The 18,327-nt window shown below is 45.9% G+C and overlaps 1 protein-coding gene across 1 annotated transcript in view; it reads left to right on the top strand.

The window, feature by feature from the left end:
- Window positions 1-18,327, top strand: part of DTX4 (deltex E3 ubiquitin ligase 4) — a 37,752-nt gene that overhangs the window by 12,370 nt on the left and 7,055 nt on the right. Inside the window, exons 2-5 of the mRNA XM_083498871.1 lie at window positions 8,458-9,232; window positions 14,128-14,189; window positions 15,090-15,251; window positions 17,983-18,044. Of these exons, the coding sequence (XP_083354997.1) occupies window positions 8,458-9,232; window positions 14,128-14,189; window positions 15,090-15,251; window positions 17,983-18,044 (1,061 nt within the window). The remainder of the gene's footprint in view (window positions 1-8,457; window positions 9,233-14,127; window positions 14,190-15,089; window positions 15,252-17,982; window positions 18,045-18,327) is intronic.

The following is an 18,327-nucleotide window of genomic DNA, read 5'->3' as shown; positions in this document are numbered from 1 at the left end:
ACAGTCAGTGCAAGTCCCTCATCACAGGTGTTATTGGGTGTGGGCAACTGACAATGTATAACATCCAGGCTGCAGAATCTACCTCACATAGATAGAGACAGGTATCCTCAAGGTTACCTGTGCTTTTGAACCACCATAGCTAACCTATCCCAATCCAGGAATGGTTGTGGTGGGGATACTGGCTGAAGCTGGTAAAAGGCATTCTTCACCACTGAACCTCAAGTGACTGAGCTGGAGCCAAGAGTACTGTGTACCTGCTCCTTCAAAACGAGTTCCACCCCAACTGGCTTATCTCCCTGATATGGGAACGTCTCATCCGTAGTGCTCCTGTCTTGCCAGGATTTAAATTTAGTTTATTGGCCCACATTGAGCCCAGCACTGCATCCAGGCACTGGGCCAGAACTTTCATGCATGCACTCACTCAGCTCAGGTTCTTGCACCAATGCACCCTTACCTTTCTTTCAAGATGGCCTAGCCTCCTATTTCTGTGTGGAAGCAGGATTGGAATAAAAGAAGAAGTGAAAAGTCAGTCAACCCTGTTTTTGTGCAGGTATTTATTTGGAATCATGGGGCAAAGGTCATTTTGGCTCTGGCATTCCACCCCCACCCCCCACCACCCTTTTGAAAACATTTGGGCAGACACATTCAGTAGTCACTGTAGTTTGTCACTGCCCTAATTCAGACCTTGCAGTCTTCCTTATTCGCTTGGAGAAAGGCAATTTGCATCTGCTTCTCTCTCTCTCTCTCTCTCTCTCTCTGTGTGTGTGTGTGTGTCTGAAAATGTGAGCAGGATTGGGGAGCACCACCTACATGTTAAAGTCCTCCACGAGAAAGGAATCACCAGATAAGAAGAAATTATCTCTTTGCTAACCAGCTCAACTAAGCAGTTGAGTCTCTAGAATTATCACAGCATTTGTCTCCTGGGGTTCTTCAATATTTGATCATCCTTTTCTCACTTTGCAATGCAAAGGTAATACTTGTTTAACAAGGAAGGAGGAGAAAAACACACTGATTTAGAAATATTTCGGGGTGCCAGCTAGCCCACCTTGAGCTTTTTTGTTTTGATTAGCTTACTCAAGTTTAAACTAAAATCTACACAATTGCTAAATTAAGTATACAACATTTACTTCGTTATAATAATAGTTTTTATTTTTCCCAGTTCCTTGTTCTGGGCAGAGCCCTGGTAAATATAGGTTGTAGTGGTGTATAAACTAGATCTTACTCAGTGTCCTCTTCTGAACTAGGTTTTTTTCTGGGGAAATTGCCAACTTTCCAATTTTGTACCACCCATGTATAAAACAAGTTGTGAAACTTGCTTCAGTAAATAGTCACCCTCTGTTTTGAATACTTTTTCTTTTAAAAGGAAATCCCCGGTCAGAAATATTTATTTGCCTGAGACTGTTGTTATAAACAGAGATAAGTGAGTTAAACATAATCCCTAAAAATGAATAGTTTGCATTCTTCACATAATCTCTATAGTGGCTTTATATCCTAGCCTGCAAATTACATGTATTTTAGCTAATTATCCTGTTTTCCAGTCATCTGTATCCTCAGTGTGTACAGCAGTTTTAGTGACCAATTAGCAAGTGATCCAGACCAGATCAGCACTATTGTCAATTTATGTTTCAGTTTTGTCATTCACTGTCCCATAATAAATCTTTCTGTTCTCCCCTTCCGCATACAATAGGGTTGCCATATTTCAAGAAGTAAAAATCTGGACACCCCTAAAGTTGTTGAGTTTTTAAAAATTGTTGAGTTTAGTGTGTGTGTTTTTTAGGAAAACACACTTGCTTCTCTGCAATTGTAGGCTTAGCTTTTATACCCCTCCTTTTAGCATGTGCTGGATTAGTACAGGTGTACCTGCCAACAATTAGTTTTACCCAAATTATGTCAAAGTAGTCAGATTATGCTTCTGCTAAAAGACACCAGCTGATAAAGGGCATGAGTCAGCCAGAATTATGTGTGTTTAAACCCCATTTGTTTAAATGGGAGGGTGAAGCATTTAGGGTGAGGCTTATGCATTTAGGGTAAGTGATGAGAGAGATGCAGCCCCAAGTGCAGCCATACTGGTTTATTCTGCCCTGTTCACATTTAAATGGCGGGAGGGTCTGATTTTTACACCAGAAGGTGTGTGCTGAGAGCTGAACCTATTCCCTCCTCCACTTTAACTCTCCACACTCCATCCTTAAGGGCATTTTTCTCCTGGCCAGTCCACTCCCAGTAATGATCTGGTTGGGAGAAAAGTTCTTGGGGTGGTGGACTGTGAGAAATGAAAGGGGAGGAGTGGGAAGTTATTCCCACCTGTTGTTGTTTAGTCGTTCAGTCGTGTCCCACTCTTCGTGACCCCATGGACCAGAGCACACCAGGCACTCCTGTCTTCCACTGCCTCCCGCAGTTTGGTCAAACTCATGTTGGTAGGTTTGAGAACACTGTTCAACCATCTCGTCCTCTGTCGTCCCCTTCTCCTTGTGCCCTCCATCTTTCCCAACACCAGGGTCTTTTCCAGGGAGTCTTTGAAGACAAACTGCCAATATCTGCCTGCTTCAGTGGGTGCTTGGATCTCAGAGTATCACTCGACAAGCAGATTGAACTTCTTCACCAGGCAAAAAGAAAAAGAAAAGAAACAAACCCTCTTCTGCCTAGCAAGGTGGAATGTCAGGACCATGTGTCCTGGCTTATCCACAGACCTGTTGCAGGTCAACGACTCGCAGAAGATGGCCATCATTGACCGTGAGCTGAAAATGCTCAATACTGACATTGCCTCTCTAAAAAAAACAAAAAAACACAGTGTTGCTTCAAATACCAGCCTCCGAGATAATAACTGCACCTTTTTCTGGCATGGAGGGCATCCAGAAGAACCATGTATTGACAGCTTAGACTTTGCAGTGAGAAACTCTCTTTTGTCTGCTACAGAGGGCTCAAAACACTTGCTCTCTCTGCCTCTCAGCCACCTGCAGTCCTGGTTTAAGGTGGGCAGTAGCTGACCAGTGAGATACAATTCGAAGACAACTCAGAGCGATCATACCTTAAGCCAGTCAGGTTGAGGTTAAGACTCGTAACTGCTGCCTCACCGAAGTTCTGCAACATATAATAAAAGCATTAATATGTGAGAATCCCTTAACACCTCTAACATTTCCTTCATAGAATAATCAACAACTGATTCTGTTCTTACACCCTTTGTTCTCTCATTTCTATCAATGATGTTGATTATAAATGGAAAGTCCTCATTTCTGTGCTAGTAAGTTTTACCAAAACTTTTGAATTAGGAAATTTTCCTATGCAAATCTGGCTAACTTGTATAGAGTAATTTGCATAAGAAAAATCTCAGTTTACACTGTAGGGCCTGCACAGTGATCTAATTTAGCATATTTAATTTACTCACATTCAAATTAACAAAACTGAACACTTTGAAACTGCCATGCTTGCCTAATACTGAATTTGCATTTGGCATCCATTCACTGTTACTAATAAGAACAGAAAACTTTCCTACAGAAAAATAAAGGAGTGGAAAACTTCCGCCCCACATCACTACCTCCATTACAGTGGTCAGTGAATGTGGAGCCATATGCATTCTCTCCTGTTGTTCTACTTGCTTGCCCTGTCTTAATTCAACAGGGCTCATCATTTTTGAACCTGGTAAACTGAGTGAAAGAAGATTTGTGGTAACAGTTGGAACAGTCACAGTAATTGTGGTTGATGGGTGGCTTGCAATGATCTTTCACCTGTTCTGTCAAATAGTTTAGCAATGCATGCCTTTCCCACTGCCTTTTTAAAGGAGTAGTGAAAACAGCCTCTGAAGGAATTGCAATACCTTCTCTGTGCTCTTACGTTTGACAATCAGCTGCACAAGACCCTCTCATGATAATGTCCCTTACCTTGCAAATGAGTCCGCTCGCCAGTCACCCCTGATGATTGCCATTCTGTCACAGCATTTGATGACATAGCAGCTATTGACCACACAACTGCTTACTTTCGAAGACTACACATGGGCTTGGAGGCCAGCCTAGGATGGGTGGGATTGATTGACTGACTGATTGATTGATTGATTGATTGATTATCTATAGATAGGTAGCCGTGTTGGTCTGCCATAGTCAAAATAAAAAAATTCCTTCCAGTAGCACCTTAAAGACCAACTAAGTTAAAGACCAACCAACTTATCTGAAGAAGTGTGCATGCACACGAAAGCTCATACCAAGAACCTACTTAGTTGGTCTTTAAGGTGCTACTGGAAGGAATTTTTTTATTTTGATTATCTATCTAACTTGTGTTTCCTCTGCAAGGAAATTGAGGGCAGTGTACATAAGCTCTTCACACCATACATTTGTGAGGGGCACATGCCTCTCACCACTCAAGACTCCTGGGAACATTACCCTTTACAGAGCTACAATTCCCAGCAGCCTTAACAAACTACAATTCCCAGAAATATTTGGGCAAGGGAAAAGTCATGTGCTTTAAATGTATGGTGTATACACAACCATTGGTGGTCTCCCACCCAGGCACTGACCAGACTCAGACTTGCTTAATTTCAGTTGAATCATTTGCCTTCCAGCCTTTTGTTCCACCCCTGCCCCACTGCCATTCCCTCCATATCTTGGCTTAATACCCCCACAATCCCCAGCCAGTGTGGCCATACTGGTTGGCGCTGATAGGAGTTGTAGTCCAAAACACCAGGAGGACAGTAAGGCTGCCGAAACCTGGTTATGCAGCAGAGAATTCACAAGCTGGAGAGGGGTTGAACAATACCTCCATCTTCCTTCCTGTTCTCCCCTGCAAATGCCCCCAACACTTGCATTAGAACTATGAGGGAAAGATGGGGGTTGGTGACCCTGCGATTTCCTCATGTACTTTGTTCAGAGTTGCGCAGGAAAAACTGGTCTGTTGGTGATGTCAGGGAAGACGGGGGGGGGCTTATATTTCCCCTCAAAACTGCCTTCTACTCCTTAGGGGGAGGCCCACCCCTCACACATGAGAACCATGGATTTAATGCTTCAGAATGTAGCTAATCAGATTATCTTTAAGCCCATTAACTCTACTGCCAAAGATGAAATAGTTCTGAAATCTTGTTAGCAAGTTCTGTGGGTGAAATAGGGAAGTATGTCAGAAATCTCCAGCTACCTCTTTGGCCTGAAATAGGGTGTGTGTTTGTTGGAGCATCCCATCAAATTGTAACCTTCCTGTTGGGATTCATACATTATCTGCAATGATAACCTGCAGTTTCATTGCTAGCAGTTCCAGCCGTTATTGCAGCTCTCCCCCTCAGCATAGTTCAGAACAGAAAGAAATGGCAAGCTAGATATTTATATAGAAAGGAAACTGAAATAGTATAGAGCTAGGCCCATATATTTAGCAAAATACCACAAGGAATAGCAACAGCCAGTGCTTTTTTTCCCCATAATTTTTTTTAGGGATACTCTCATTTTCCTACTCTGATTGAAATACTGCCTCTCAATGAGGCCTAACTTAGATTCACAAAATGTTTAGGGGTATCCGTACCCCTGCGTCACCCCAGGAAAAAAAAGCACTGGCAACAGCGATGCACATTTGTAGCTGCCTGTTTAAGTGCTGAATTGTTTTCTGCTTCCACATACAGTGGTACCTCGGGTTACAAACGCTTCGGGTTACGCGTTTTCAGGTTGCACACCGTGGGAAACCCGGAAGTACCGGAAAGTGTTACTTCCGGGTTTTGCCACTTGAGCATGCACAGAAGTGCCAAATTGCATCACGCGCGTGCACAGACACGGCGCTTCTGGTTACAAACGCTGTGGGTTGCAGACATGCCTCCATCACAGATTACGTCTGCAACCCAAAGTTCCACTGTATTGTGATACAGCTTTGGAGGTCTGCGGATTAATGCCAGCTGTGGAATAAGGGTGTGGTGGTTATTAACCTCCGGTGGTTGGATAAATATTCTGTCACTGGGTAAGAATCCCTTATCACCAGTCCTATAAGCTTGTGTGTCTTTTGTACATGAAAACTGATGGGATCCTTGGTTACATCAATGGGCAGGAGTTAATAATGGTGTTATAATTAGTTAACACTAATGGCATTACAATTATTGTGAAATAATGGTTGTGTACTTGAGACCTCAGGTGATTTTACCCAGGAGGAGAAAGATGCATTTAGAAACCGGGCCAGCAGTGAAACCGCAGAGATCAATTTCCTTCCCCCACCAATGTTTATTATGTCTTATTTTTTTCAGCAGTGCTGGATTGTTATTTCAGCAGCACCTAAAATTCTGATCTGTGGTAGCTTACACATGTGAAGAGACGGGAGCACAAAAGCAGGGCCGTAATGCAAATTGTGTACTCGAAATACTCTTGGGAATAAGCATATATTTCTTTGCTTTTGCATAATTTATTCTGCTTCCAAAGAGTCAAAGAAGTTGGAGGGTTTGGGTTTTTTTTAAAAAAGAATGTGTGATTAAGAGGAGAAGTGGAAAGAGCATGGAAGATTAAGGATTGGTAGGTCACATGTCTGCAAGGGACAGGGAACTAATAAATAACAAGTGGAATCTGCAACAAAATGTTGCAGCGTGGAGTGCTGCCATTCAGAATTCAAGGCATTCCACCTCCCACCTCTTCCCTTCTCTCCCCCTGCTATGCCCAGTCAAGCAGCATTTGATGGCCAGTGAGCATGCTTTTTTGTAATCAGCTTTTTTGTGGCAGCGGAGCTCAAGTTTTTTCTTCAGAAATGTTGCTCGCCTACAGACCTCTTCTGTATGGGTGGCAGTATTTTGGCTGTGCAAGCAATGACACCCAGAGCCTGGACATAATAAATACAGTGAATTATATGGGTGGAGTGGGTGTGGGGACAAGGAGCTGAAGACTCGCCCTCAAGGCCACTTCAGAAGTTACTAGCTGCTAAGCATATCCCAGCATTTATATCACTATGAAAACGTGATGCAGGGAGAAGGGAGGCAGTTGCAGTTCTGAGTGGCTTCTTTTGCAGTGTACACATGGTTAAGTAAACACATCTAGCCGGCACATATATCAACAGGATCCCATAAAAACACACAAAAATACATGTCTTGTTTATTAATTAGTAACATGTGAAGCAGCCCACATATCAGTGGGAATCCAGTGTGGCCCCACTTTCCTTTTGAAACTGCTCCAAGCACCACTCACGTCTTTCATCATTTTCACTGTGAGAATATGAATGTGGATCAAATATGAATATGAATCAAAACAAAGAGTGGGGAGGACATTAAAAAGAGGTCACGTTATTTTTGCAAAACCACTAGTACTTAAATCAGGAGTAATCACTGTGTTGTGGAACTGTATGGAAAGCAGTGCCTTCAAGTTCATAATGCACAGTAATTGACAGTGTATTAATAATGAATACTATGACTGATCTGTGCCAGTCTATTGGGTTGTATTCAGTTATGGTCCTTATGCAAATGGTAGCTCGCTCTTCTAGCATGGGCTTCCTTCAGAAGAATGAGTGAGAGGTGATTTTTGTCGTGTGTCCCTCCATGCATCCCCACTCCCAAATCTGCTCCAGGAGGCAATGGAGGAACCTTTGGGACAATGTGAGAGATCTGGGTGGGGTGTGTGTGTGTGCGCGCATGAAGGGGAGGGCAATTGGTGAAAATGGTCTCCCTCCGTCTGCTAGATCAAAGCACCTTCTGACAGCGTGAGGACCACCCCAGGGATTGCTTGGCATGACTGGGATTTTGGCGAAGTAGCAGTGACCCAGTGGATAGATCGTACAATACGATTCAGTGCATATCCTTAGAATATGAATGAGAGAATGTCAAACTTTCAATAGTGGCCTCATAGTCTCTGAGATTCAACTGCAGTGCAGTTCTGTGGCAAAAGCCAAGCACAGAAGATGAGAGATGCCCTATAATCCACTTCGACTTTGCCTATTTAGACCGAGTTTGCTGAAAGGAAATTGAGTCAGTGAGCAAGCTGTGCATAATTTCCAGAGAAATCCATTTTGCTGATACTTGCCCCCCAAACCTACCCAGCTTCCCTCACATATCACTAACTGCCAATCAACATCCAATTACTACCCTCCTATTATGTCATGGAACTGTATAGATCCATCCCCTGCTTCCATAATGGGGGAAGATTTGGAATATATCAGACACAGCTTTCACAGACTGCCACACGTGAAGACGCTCCGTTGCCCGTTGGGTTTCTGTTTAATATATATAGGTGTCCAAAGTACTTAATGTACAGCAGCTTAGCAGTCCTTGCAACAACCCTGTGAGGTGGGCCAATAGTATCTACGTGACCCAGGGCCACTCAGTGAGTTGGTGATGGTTGCGAAATTTCAGCCAGAGACTTACAGGTTCGCAACTGTGCTACACCAGCTATCTTGTCTACTAGTGCTTCTCAAAAAAACCCCCACCATTTTCTGAGCATCATTCTCAAGTAGGCTTGTGTGACCTTGAGCTATAATAAACTCTTGGGGCCTTTCTGTTTACCCTCTTCCCGTTGCTCTTTCCCACAGGCACCATTCGCCCCGTGCGGCGCAGCTATTACGACCCCTCCTCAGCTCCAGGAAAGGGCGTGGTGTGGGAGTGGGAGAATGACAATGGCACCTGGACTCCCTACGACATGGAGGTGGGCATCACCATCCAGCATGCCTACGAGAAGCAGCACCCCTGGATTGACCTCACTGCCATCGGCTTCTGCTACATCATTGACTTCAGCACGATGGGGCAGATCAACCGCCAGACGCAGCGCAAGCGCCGCGTCCGCCGCCGCCTCGACATGGTCTACCCGTTGGTCACCGGCACCTTGCCCAAATCCCAGTCGTGGCCGGCGAGCCCTGGGGTGGCCAGCACGCCTCCTGCGCCGGCCTGCACTTGCCCCCAGTGCCTCCTCGTCATGAGCATCAAAGCGGCGGTGGCAGCCGGGAGCAACGGAGGGACTGGCGTTTCGGTCAGCCAGCAGCAGCTCTTGCAGCAGCAGCAGCCGCCCGCACAACCACCACCGCCTCCCCGTAAAGCTGTCTCCCTTTCTGGCAGCGCCAAGCTCCCCATGCCGGCATCTATCCACAAGCCCCAAGACGGAGCAGCTACCATGCGCAGTTCCTTGAAGACCCTGGCCTCTCAGGTGAGCCGGAGGCAGGCAGCCAGCACTCCGGCCCTCACCACAGCCAGCTCCCCCGCCAGCCCTACCAGCGGCAACGGCAAGGTGACCCGCGCCAGCCTTAATACACTGAACCGTACCAACCTGCAGCGCCTAGCCATTGCGCAGTCCCGTGTGCTGATTGCCTCGGGGTAAGTACATTGCAGTTGTCTCGGACAGTGGGGTGTGTGACTGTGAGTGTTCCCAAACGGTGGTCCACGGCGCACCAGTGGTTCACGAGCCTCGTTCAGGTGTCTGTGGATTTGTGGTTGAGGATAGCAGACGGCACATCAATCACATCGAATGGTCATACTTATTTTTATTTATTGTGAGTCCTATTGATTTTTAATGGTTTGTTATTTGCTTCTTTTATTTCTTGCATCAGACCAGATTCAACTCACTAGTGCAACAGGGGTTTCCCTTCCTCTCTTTTCCCACCCAAGATTGGCAGGGCAGCAGACTGTCGGGAGAACCCTCAGAACAGTTCACCGGGGGGGGGGAGCATTCTGGCAAACTGAAATGTTTGCACTGACAGAGCATAATTTTAAATGTTACATTATTTTATTGTGTTACAATTTGAATTCAGTGGAATACAACAAAGTGCAATAGAAAAGAACCAAAAGAAGCGATGGGAATACGGTTAAAAATCATAACAGTATCTAGTGCAGCACATTACAATTGAAAAATCGTTACGTGTTTCCCCAAGAGCCTCAGCAGTTTTCAAGTGGTCCATGAGGAGAACAGTTTGGGAACCACTGGGGTAGGAAACCTGAGTTGTGAGTGAATCTCTATGGACTGTACAGATTAGTGCCTCCTCCCCTTTTTTGCATATGGAGTCCACACTCTCCAAGTAGATAAGGCTATATTGCAAACTCCCCTGTGATCTTCAGATGAAGGATGGTATAGAAATTTAATAATAATAATAATAATAATAATAATAATAATAATAATACTGTCTCTGCTGATGAAGGCACTATACCTCTGTTGCTAGGATTTGGAAATGAGGAGACAGCTATGGCACTCAGAGCCTGCTAGTTGATATCCTGTGGTTGGCCACTGAGAACATGATGCTCAGTTGGATGAACCTTTGGCCTGATCCAGCAGGGCTCTTCTTAGAGGGTCACTGCTGTTTTACCATGGTGCACCCTTGGGTCATTACGCGGGAGAAGCTCTTTTGAGCCCCCTCCCTCCAATTCTGTTGTCTCTGCTTGACGTGGTCTGCAGAGACAGACGCCCAACACCCATCTCAGTTAGTCGAGACAAATGATGAGTCAAACCAGATCTTGCCTCACATTGAAAATGATTACTGTTTCTCAGAGCAAGCCAAGTTTCAGTGTTGTGAAAGGATTTTTCAGTAAGCAAAAAGACTACCTAAAGCAAGGCTGGGCCATCTGAAGCTGTAGGCCATATGCAGCCCTCGGCTCTATTTTGTAGCTCAGTGGCTCAGTGGCAGAAGGTCTTAGGTTCAATCCCCAGAATCTCCAGGGAGGGGCTAAGAAAGAGCTCTGCCTGAAATCCGAGGGAGCCAGTCAGTGGAGACAGTTCTGAGCTAGATGGGCCAATGGTCTGACTCCGCATAAGGCAGCTTTCTATGTTCCTATAAGTCCCTTGCAAACAACCAGGTGTGGCCTTTGGGAAGAGTAATCTAGGAAGGAAGGGAGTGAGAGAGAGAAGGGGCAGCCCTGCCCCATTTTTGGATCTGTGCCTCCCATCCCAGTGCTGACTTTGGCCCTGCCCACAGTCTGCATGTGGCCCTAAACAAATTATCCCCAAGGGAATATGGACCTGGACAGGAGAGAAAAGGTTGACATGAAGTCTAAGCTCGGATGTTACAAACATTTGGGGGGGGGGGTTCAGTTGAAAAGAATCTGACTTCTTAAGTGTTGACTTGTTCGTTAATTTCATATATTTGTTACTCTTCATTGTCATGGGCAGTGCTAGAGTTGGTTACAAAACACGGGAAACGGGACAATATGTTAAATAAACACAACAAAAATGTTGCAGTTGAGGCATCTCTAGAGATTCCGGCAGCATGAGCCAGTTGCAAGTCAGAGGGCCTGACTTGAGAATCTAGAAGAACATGATGGGGCCGAGCTGTGGTGTTGCTTAATGTATGCAGCCTGACATGCCAGCATCATAGAAAAATCCCTAATGAAGACCTAAGACTGCCTACAGCTGGCACTCCCCACCTCGGCCTCTCTCAGCTCCCGCGTTCCCCAACTTATAGCAAATACCACAGACCCCTTTAACCATGAAAATGGGGGGAGGCCTGCAAACCCCTTTTGAATACTAATGAGGAAGTGAAACATTCTTTTTCTCTCCCCTCCACATCTAGGGACCCTTCCTCTCAAAAGCCCTATTGAAAGCTTTTCACGCCACTGCCTGATCTGGAAGACACCCCACCCTCCCCTGACCAAAACACTCTTTCTTGGTCATCTAATTAGCGTGTTTCTCCCCTTTTGTCTGACTGCCATCGGCCTTCTGTCGCCCGGTGCCCCCCCCCCCATCGCCCATGACCCTTCCAAAAGACTTTCCCAAGGAAGAGAGCAAGGGAGGAAGGGGCCAAGGCGATGTTTGCTGGAACAAAAGGCCCTGTGAATAACTTGGAGACACAACCAAGGTTTCTAAAGAGCTGGAGAAAGGCGCAGTGAGAGGAGTGCTAGGGAATGGGAGAGGGGTGGGCAAATGCCTCTGTCTTTAGATTAGAGGATTCTCTGTCTCCAGTTAGGTCTTGGTCTGTCTCTACGGCAACTATTGTCCAGCTAGAAAGGTCCTTCGCTCTGTTTGTCATTCAGGCCTTGTTGCCTTCTCATGCATACTTCATCCGTCCCTGTCCCAGATGCCTCGACTTCCCTTTTGTGTGTGTGTGTGTGTGTGTGTGTGGAGCAATTTGAGGATTGTTCATTTCTAAAGGGCATACAGTTTAGAATGGCCATCAAATGGCGATTTCTGATATGTGAAGCCACTGTTAGAATTTGGCCAGACAGCTCTCTGCGTCGTACAGACATGGGCAGGATTTGTCAGGCGAGGGTGGCTTCTTTTGGTCTTGCATGGCTGACAGGACCCAGTATAGATTGTACAATGGAACCTTAGTTGTCGAATATAATCCATTCTGGAAGACCGTTTGACTTCCAAAACGTTCGAAAACCGAGGCTCAATGGGCAGTCAGAGAATTCAATTGAAAAAATAGAGAAACGTGCTTCGGAAGCCGTTCAACTTCCAAGGCGCATTAAAAAAATGGAAGCATTCACTTCCAGGTTTTCGGCATTCAGCTTCCGAAATGTTCGGCAGCCAAGACATTCAAAAACTGAGGTTCCACTGTACTGTCGACCTGCTGGTTTCATGACTTAGGTCAAAGGGTACCCAAATATTTGGAACATGGGGGGAGTTGCTGCTTTTGTAGGACACATCTTGCCCCACAGTGGCTAACCAGGAATGCATGAAGCAGTCATGTGGACCTGTTCTAAGAAAGTTGTGGGACTGCACTTTTTTCTTACTCCACAACCCTTTCACTTACACTATGTCCTCAGTGGTTTTTCCTCCATTCAGACACAGCACAATGAAGAACTTTACCCTTCTCTTCATGAAGAAGAAGAAAAAATCATGTTATTTTTTAAAACTTCAAGCTTTCAAACTTCCCTCAATATCACTTTGCATTTTCAGACCGTCACTATTTGTGGGGTGGGAACCAGGCACATACAGGTTATTTCAGCGCTTTAGGTCAGGATGGGCAAACCCATGGCTCTACAGCGGCTGCTGGAATCTTGACTCTCACCAGCCTCCAGCCAGCATGGCCGGTGGTTAGGGATAATGGAAGCTACAACTTCTGGAGGGCCACCGGTTCCCCACCCCGCGAATAACAGCCTATTTCAGGGTACAAGTATTTCCAGGAAGTGGTCCTGGAAAAAGCAATAACGTTTTCTCTCTGGGGAATCCATCCCCACTGTTACTATGATCACTCACTGCCCAGTCCTATATACCTCGGGTTAAGAACTTAATTTGTTCTGGAGGTATGTTCTTAACCCGAAACTGTTCTTAACCTGAAGCAGCACTTTAGCTAATGGGGCCTCCTGCTGCTGCTGCTGCTTGATTTCTGTTCTCATCCTGAAGCAAAGTTCTTAACCCGAGGTAATATTTCAGGGTTAGCGGAGTCTGGAACCTGAAGTGTATGTAACCTGAAGCGTATGTAACCTGAAGCGTATGTAACCTGAGGTACCACTGCAGTTGACCCCCTCTGCTATGCAGGAAGGCAGAAGATCATCATGGTTAGAAGACCACGGCTAGTGCACACCTGACCCTCTTCCCCAACCCCCTGCATACACACGCCTTTCAGGAGTCATGCTGATACAAAGCCTGTCACAACCACAGACCTGCCCTTCCGTCAAACCAGTCCTCCTGTCTCTGGCACACACCCTTATTTCAGATACCTATGGGTGCGCTTGCCTCTCCCAGGCCGCCTTTCTTTACTCAGCCAGGGATTGTGTTTGTGCCTCAGGCTACTAGCAGCCAAAGGCAGGGATGCAACCTGCCAGGCTAGTTTAGTGGGAACACGCTGCTTTTCATCACTTTCAGGGTCTTAACAGAAACCAGTCTGGGGATCAGAGAAACGGCAGGGAACCTGCCACCCAGTGTAGCGTAGAGCGCCATTCCCCCCCCCCCCCCGGCCTCGCAGAGTCTCCAGTTTCGTTCCTCAAAGGGATTCTAAAGCGTCCTTTGATTTCTGTGCCTCATCTCCTTCCATGTTTGCTTGGTTCTTAAGAAAAGTAAAACATCTCGTGGCACTTTAAAGACTAATAAAGTTGTTATAACTTAAGCTTTCATGGACTACAGTCCGCTTCATCAGATGCATGAATTTCTGTAGTCTGTGAAAGTTTATGCCATGATAAACTTGTTAGTCTTTTAAGGTGGCACAAGATTCTGCTGTTGTTTTTCCTCAAGAGACTAGTGCATCTGCCTCTCTGAGAATTGGTTCTTGAGTATTCTGCTTTTCGTAATGATGCCAAATGTGTCCACAGCCACTTGTAAGCTGTGCCTCCTTTCTTTGCAGGGTCCCTACAGTTCCTGTGAAAAACCTCAATGGCTCAAGCCCAGTCAATCCAGCACTGGCAGGTAAGAGGGTTAGGGTCACTGTAGAAACAGAGCAGTCATCAGTGATTCATGGCTGTTGCTTGGCCTAAATAAGGGATATCTAAGGAGCTGTAATAAGTTTGATGAGGGTTTGGCGTTCGTCTGTGCAGTATGTTTATTCAGGGAATGCAGAGGATATGCAGAGTTGCCATATGGGTTAAAGACAGGAGTCACGCCTAAAGAAATATTAAAAGGGAGGTAATGGTGACATTCTTTGGTGAGGTACAAAACCTGTGGCCCTCCAAATGTTTTTGAAATGCAACTTTAATCATCACTGACCATTGGCCATGCTAGCTGAGTTGGGGGTCTAAACAATATTGGGGGTCCACAATGGAATAAACACTGCCATGGGCAGGAAGTGCAGCTTTAAAGAAGTGAAGTTTTAATTTCCATGATGGACTGCAGGATAGTTCAAGCTACCTTGTTGTCACTGTTGTTAGTAATTGCAGAATAATTACCACACAAGCTTTTAAGCTTTGAATTTTAATTTGCAAATAAAAAATAACAGTTGCTTAGGTCTTCAAGGATTATCAGCCTTTACCTCTGACTTGCCTGTTACATTATGATATTGTAAGAGCTAGGAATGGTAGGATCTTGCCATCCCACCCTCCTAGATGAAGGTGAGATCCAACACACAGGGTACCATAAGCAGAACACTTGGGGTCTCCTCTAGATAAGGGCTTGCAGAGAAAATGAATTTGCAAAGCACCTTGTCCTTGCAACGTAACGTGGAGGGTGTTCCCTTTGTTAATGAATGGTTTTGGCCTAAGGAGGCAAATGGATGGAGAAATATGGAGCATTGGGGGAGCAGACAGGGATATGTTTTGGTTTGGGGGGAGCAAAGAGGAATCATCTTCTCAAATACCCCTCTGTCCCACTCAGGCATCACAGGGATCCTCATGAGTGCTGCTGGTCTGCCGGTCTGCCTCACTCGACCCCCAAAGCTCGTTTTGCATCCCCCTCCAGTCAGCAAGAGTGAAATCAAATCCATCCCTGGGATATCCAATACTTGCCGCAAGACCACCAAAAAGCAGACCAAGAAAGGTAAGAATGGATAACCTCTCTACCTTTTCTCCTCATGGGATTCTAAAACTGGAGTACCAGGGGGCCACAGCAGGACCTTAATGGAGCCCAGAAGCCATCTGCCTTTCACTTGTCAATCTACGCAGTTCAGACCACAAAGAGCACTACAGAAAGTAACTCCATCCAGACATTATGCCAAACCATGGTTTACAGTAGCTACAGTTAAAAGTCAAGCCATGGTTTGAGACTCCATCTGCAACGGAAAATAAAGCCTTAGTTTTGCTGTGTAAAGCTCACACCACGTTCTTCGTTCAGCTCACTCTCCTCCTAACAGAGCCCCTAGACGCAGACCCAAGGTGTTCATGACTGATGCCCACCCCCATGTGCTGCTACATTATCACTGACTGACTCCTTCTGAAGGGTTTAGAACAGGACGGTGAGCTAGCTGAGGACTTGCCCACTCAATAGCACTCATCTTTGATGGATCAGACAGTATGTTCCTGTCTTAAAACTCATCAGTCTGTGGACCATTCCCCTTTCTCCGATTTCTTTCCTGGCCCTTTATAGCTGCCACCCAAACCTTGTTCCAATGCAAGGATAATTAGCGTAGTGCGCTCCAGATGTTGTAATACTGCAACTACCACCACCTTCACTATTGCATGTGCCCCAGCAACATCTGGAGGGCACCACATTGGTTCTAAACCATCATTCTGCTTCCCTGCGCTGCTCCCGCTTCTCTGTCCCATACCAGTGTGTGGCTGCATCTGTTGATGGCCAGACAATGGCAGCTATCCAATCAGTGTTCTTCCAAAACTCCTGGATGGCTCCCAACTGCAGCATTACCTAACACATGTCCCCTGCTGTTGACTTGCACGCATCCTCCACCCCCTCATAATTTCCTGGCCCAGCTGTAGCAAGCATACTGTACTACACTCCCTGTCTTTCTCCAGAGTACTTCACATCTGCTTGACAGGTAGTAGTAATCCAGGAAGGGACTCCATAAGCCTAACCAGTTTCACTGGTGCCTGTTGCACATCTGTAAAGGAGGAAGGAGCAAAGAGCTGACAACAAAGGGGGCCTTGACATCGCATCCAGCACACCTCATACAATGCTGACAAGGGCAGAAAGGCTTGGAGATAGGCTCAGAGATCCAGAGCAGAGCACTGAAATCGGTTATCAGTTCTAAGGATCAACCCTGGAGCATTTTAATTAAGAATATATTAAGATGCCCCAGAGCACGTAGACTGCATTTCCCTCATCAGGTTCCTACAGAATCCCACACATCAGGGATCAGCCTGAAGGGTTTCCTGATAAGGGGGTGGTGTTCTGGGACACTCTTTGAGTTCCAGCGTCTCTTTCTCTAGAAACAGAAAGGCTCTTGCTAACAGCACGACACTCCCTTGCTGTCTTTTCCCAGATGGCCAGCTTAAGGCTGCAGTGCTATACACCCTTCCCCTCAAGTAAGCTCAGTTGGGCTCATTTCTGAGTAGGATCCAGCTGCAATTGATCTGGCCCACAGGCAGCTGTTTAGTATTTTGCAATTAAATTCCTGTGAATGCAAACCTAGTGCACTCCACCCCCTTCCCACCTTACATTTTATAAAGTCGTATGAAGACATCAAGTTCTTGGAAAGAGTTGAGTTTACATTCTTAGACGCAAAAAATAGAAAGAAAAAGCTTCGCTGTGAACTCAGTAGAAAGTAGGGGGAAAAACATGGCAGATGTTTAATGATATTTTTTTAACTCTCTGAAACAAAGAACTCTGGGAAAAATTATCAACAGTGGATTGAACAAATGGGGCATGCAACAGAATGTTGCAGCGTGGGGTGCCCTTGTGGGGTGCTTGCAGACTGTCACTATTCTGCCAGAGGGATTGCAGCCGTCAGCAGAGAAAAGGTTCCCTATCTCTGGTCTTGAGCATGCTTGCTCCTTTGTCAATCTGCAAAGATCCTTTCAGTGTCCAATCACATCTCGGCTTGCTTACCTCTTGAGATGCTTGGGTGGAAGCAAGGGAGGCTGAAGGTTGCTGCCACAAACAAGAACCAGGTTTGCAGTGGACCTGGAGATAAGTTAGGAAAAGTTGCTTAGCCCAACACTGGACTGCAGCCGCAAACTGTGCAGAGTCTTTTTCAGGAACACTAAAGCACCCTGGGAGGGACAGACAACAGGCACATGACCCTTGCACACATGTGAGTTTGCAGGGGGGCGGTAAGAGTGGAAATGTGAATTAAGGTTTCAAATTGGAGTCTTACCATTCTTGCTCATGTTTCTTAATTTAAAAAAAATGTACTGATGTTACTGGTCCTATTTTAATCTTGCATGGTGGAAAGATCCATCGTTAGCACAAACTGGGCTAGGGGCAGATCAGAGGCAAAGAGTCATAACTGTAGTACATTGATCAGGACATTGTACCAAACTCTCCACTTCAACCCATGGCTTCTGATTCTGGTTTGCCAGCTAATTGCAGACTCTGGTTGGTCAGTTTGGATATCACGCATAAACCATGATTGAGGTACACAAACCTCAGTATAGTGGCATCTGGATTGAACGAGTATATGCAAAGTAAATAACTCCAGGTGACAGAGGAAGGGGGCAATATAGCCAAGTTGCACAAAGCCAGGGATGGCAACTTTGATTTCTCTTGTGCAGTCCTTGCCCTCCAAATTTCTCATTCCCCCTTTGTTTCCCTGCCTTTCACCTTGTTGTATGCCTTCAGCTTGCTGATCTTCTCTTGTTTCCTCCTCCTTGTCCAGGTAAAACCCCAGAGGAGGTGCTGAAGAAATACTTGCAGAAGGTGCGCCATCCCCCAGAAGAGGCAAGTCTGGTTTTTTACGTACAGCATGTGTGTAGTGTAGTACAGCAGCTAACGTGTTGGACCCGGGCATAGGTTTTATTGGTGCAGGCTCCCCACCCCCCCACCCCACATGCAGAGTGTCGGTTGCTTTAACCTTACTGCAACGAACCATTTCTCTAGCACTGAGCATGTGCTGAGCATTGTTGAGAGCAGAGCAGGCTTCTCCTGAAAGTATCATAATTTCTATTGCACCAATGACCTGGCTAAGGCAAGGGGACACGGACTGTCAAATAGCATGGGCTAC

This window comes from Podarcis liolepis (genome assembly GCF_965112155.1).
Source record: "Podarcis liolepis genome assembly, chromosome: 1".
NCBI lineage: Eukaryota > Metazoa > Chordata > Lepidosauria > Squamata > Lacertidae > Podarcis > Podarcis liolepis.
This window is presented reverse-complemented; position numbering and strand designations above follow the sequence as displayed.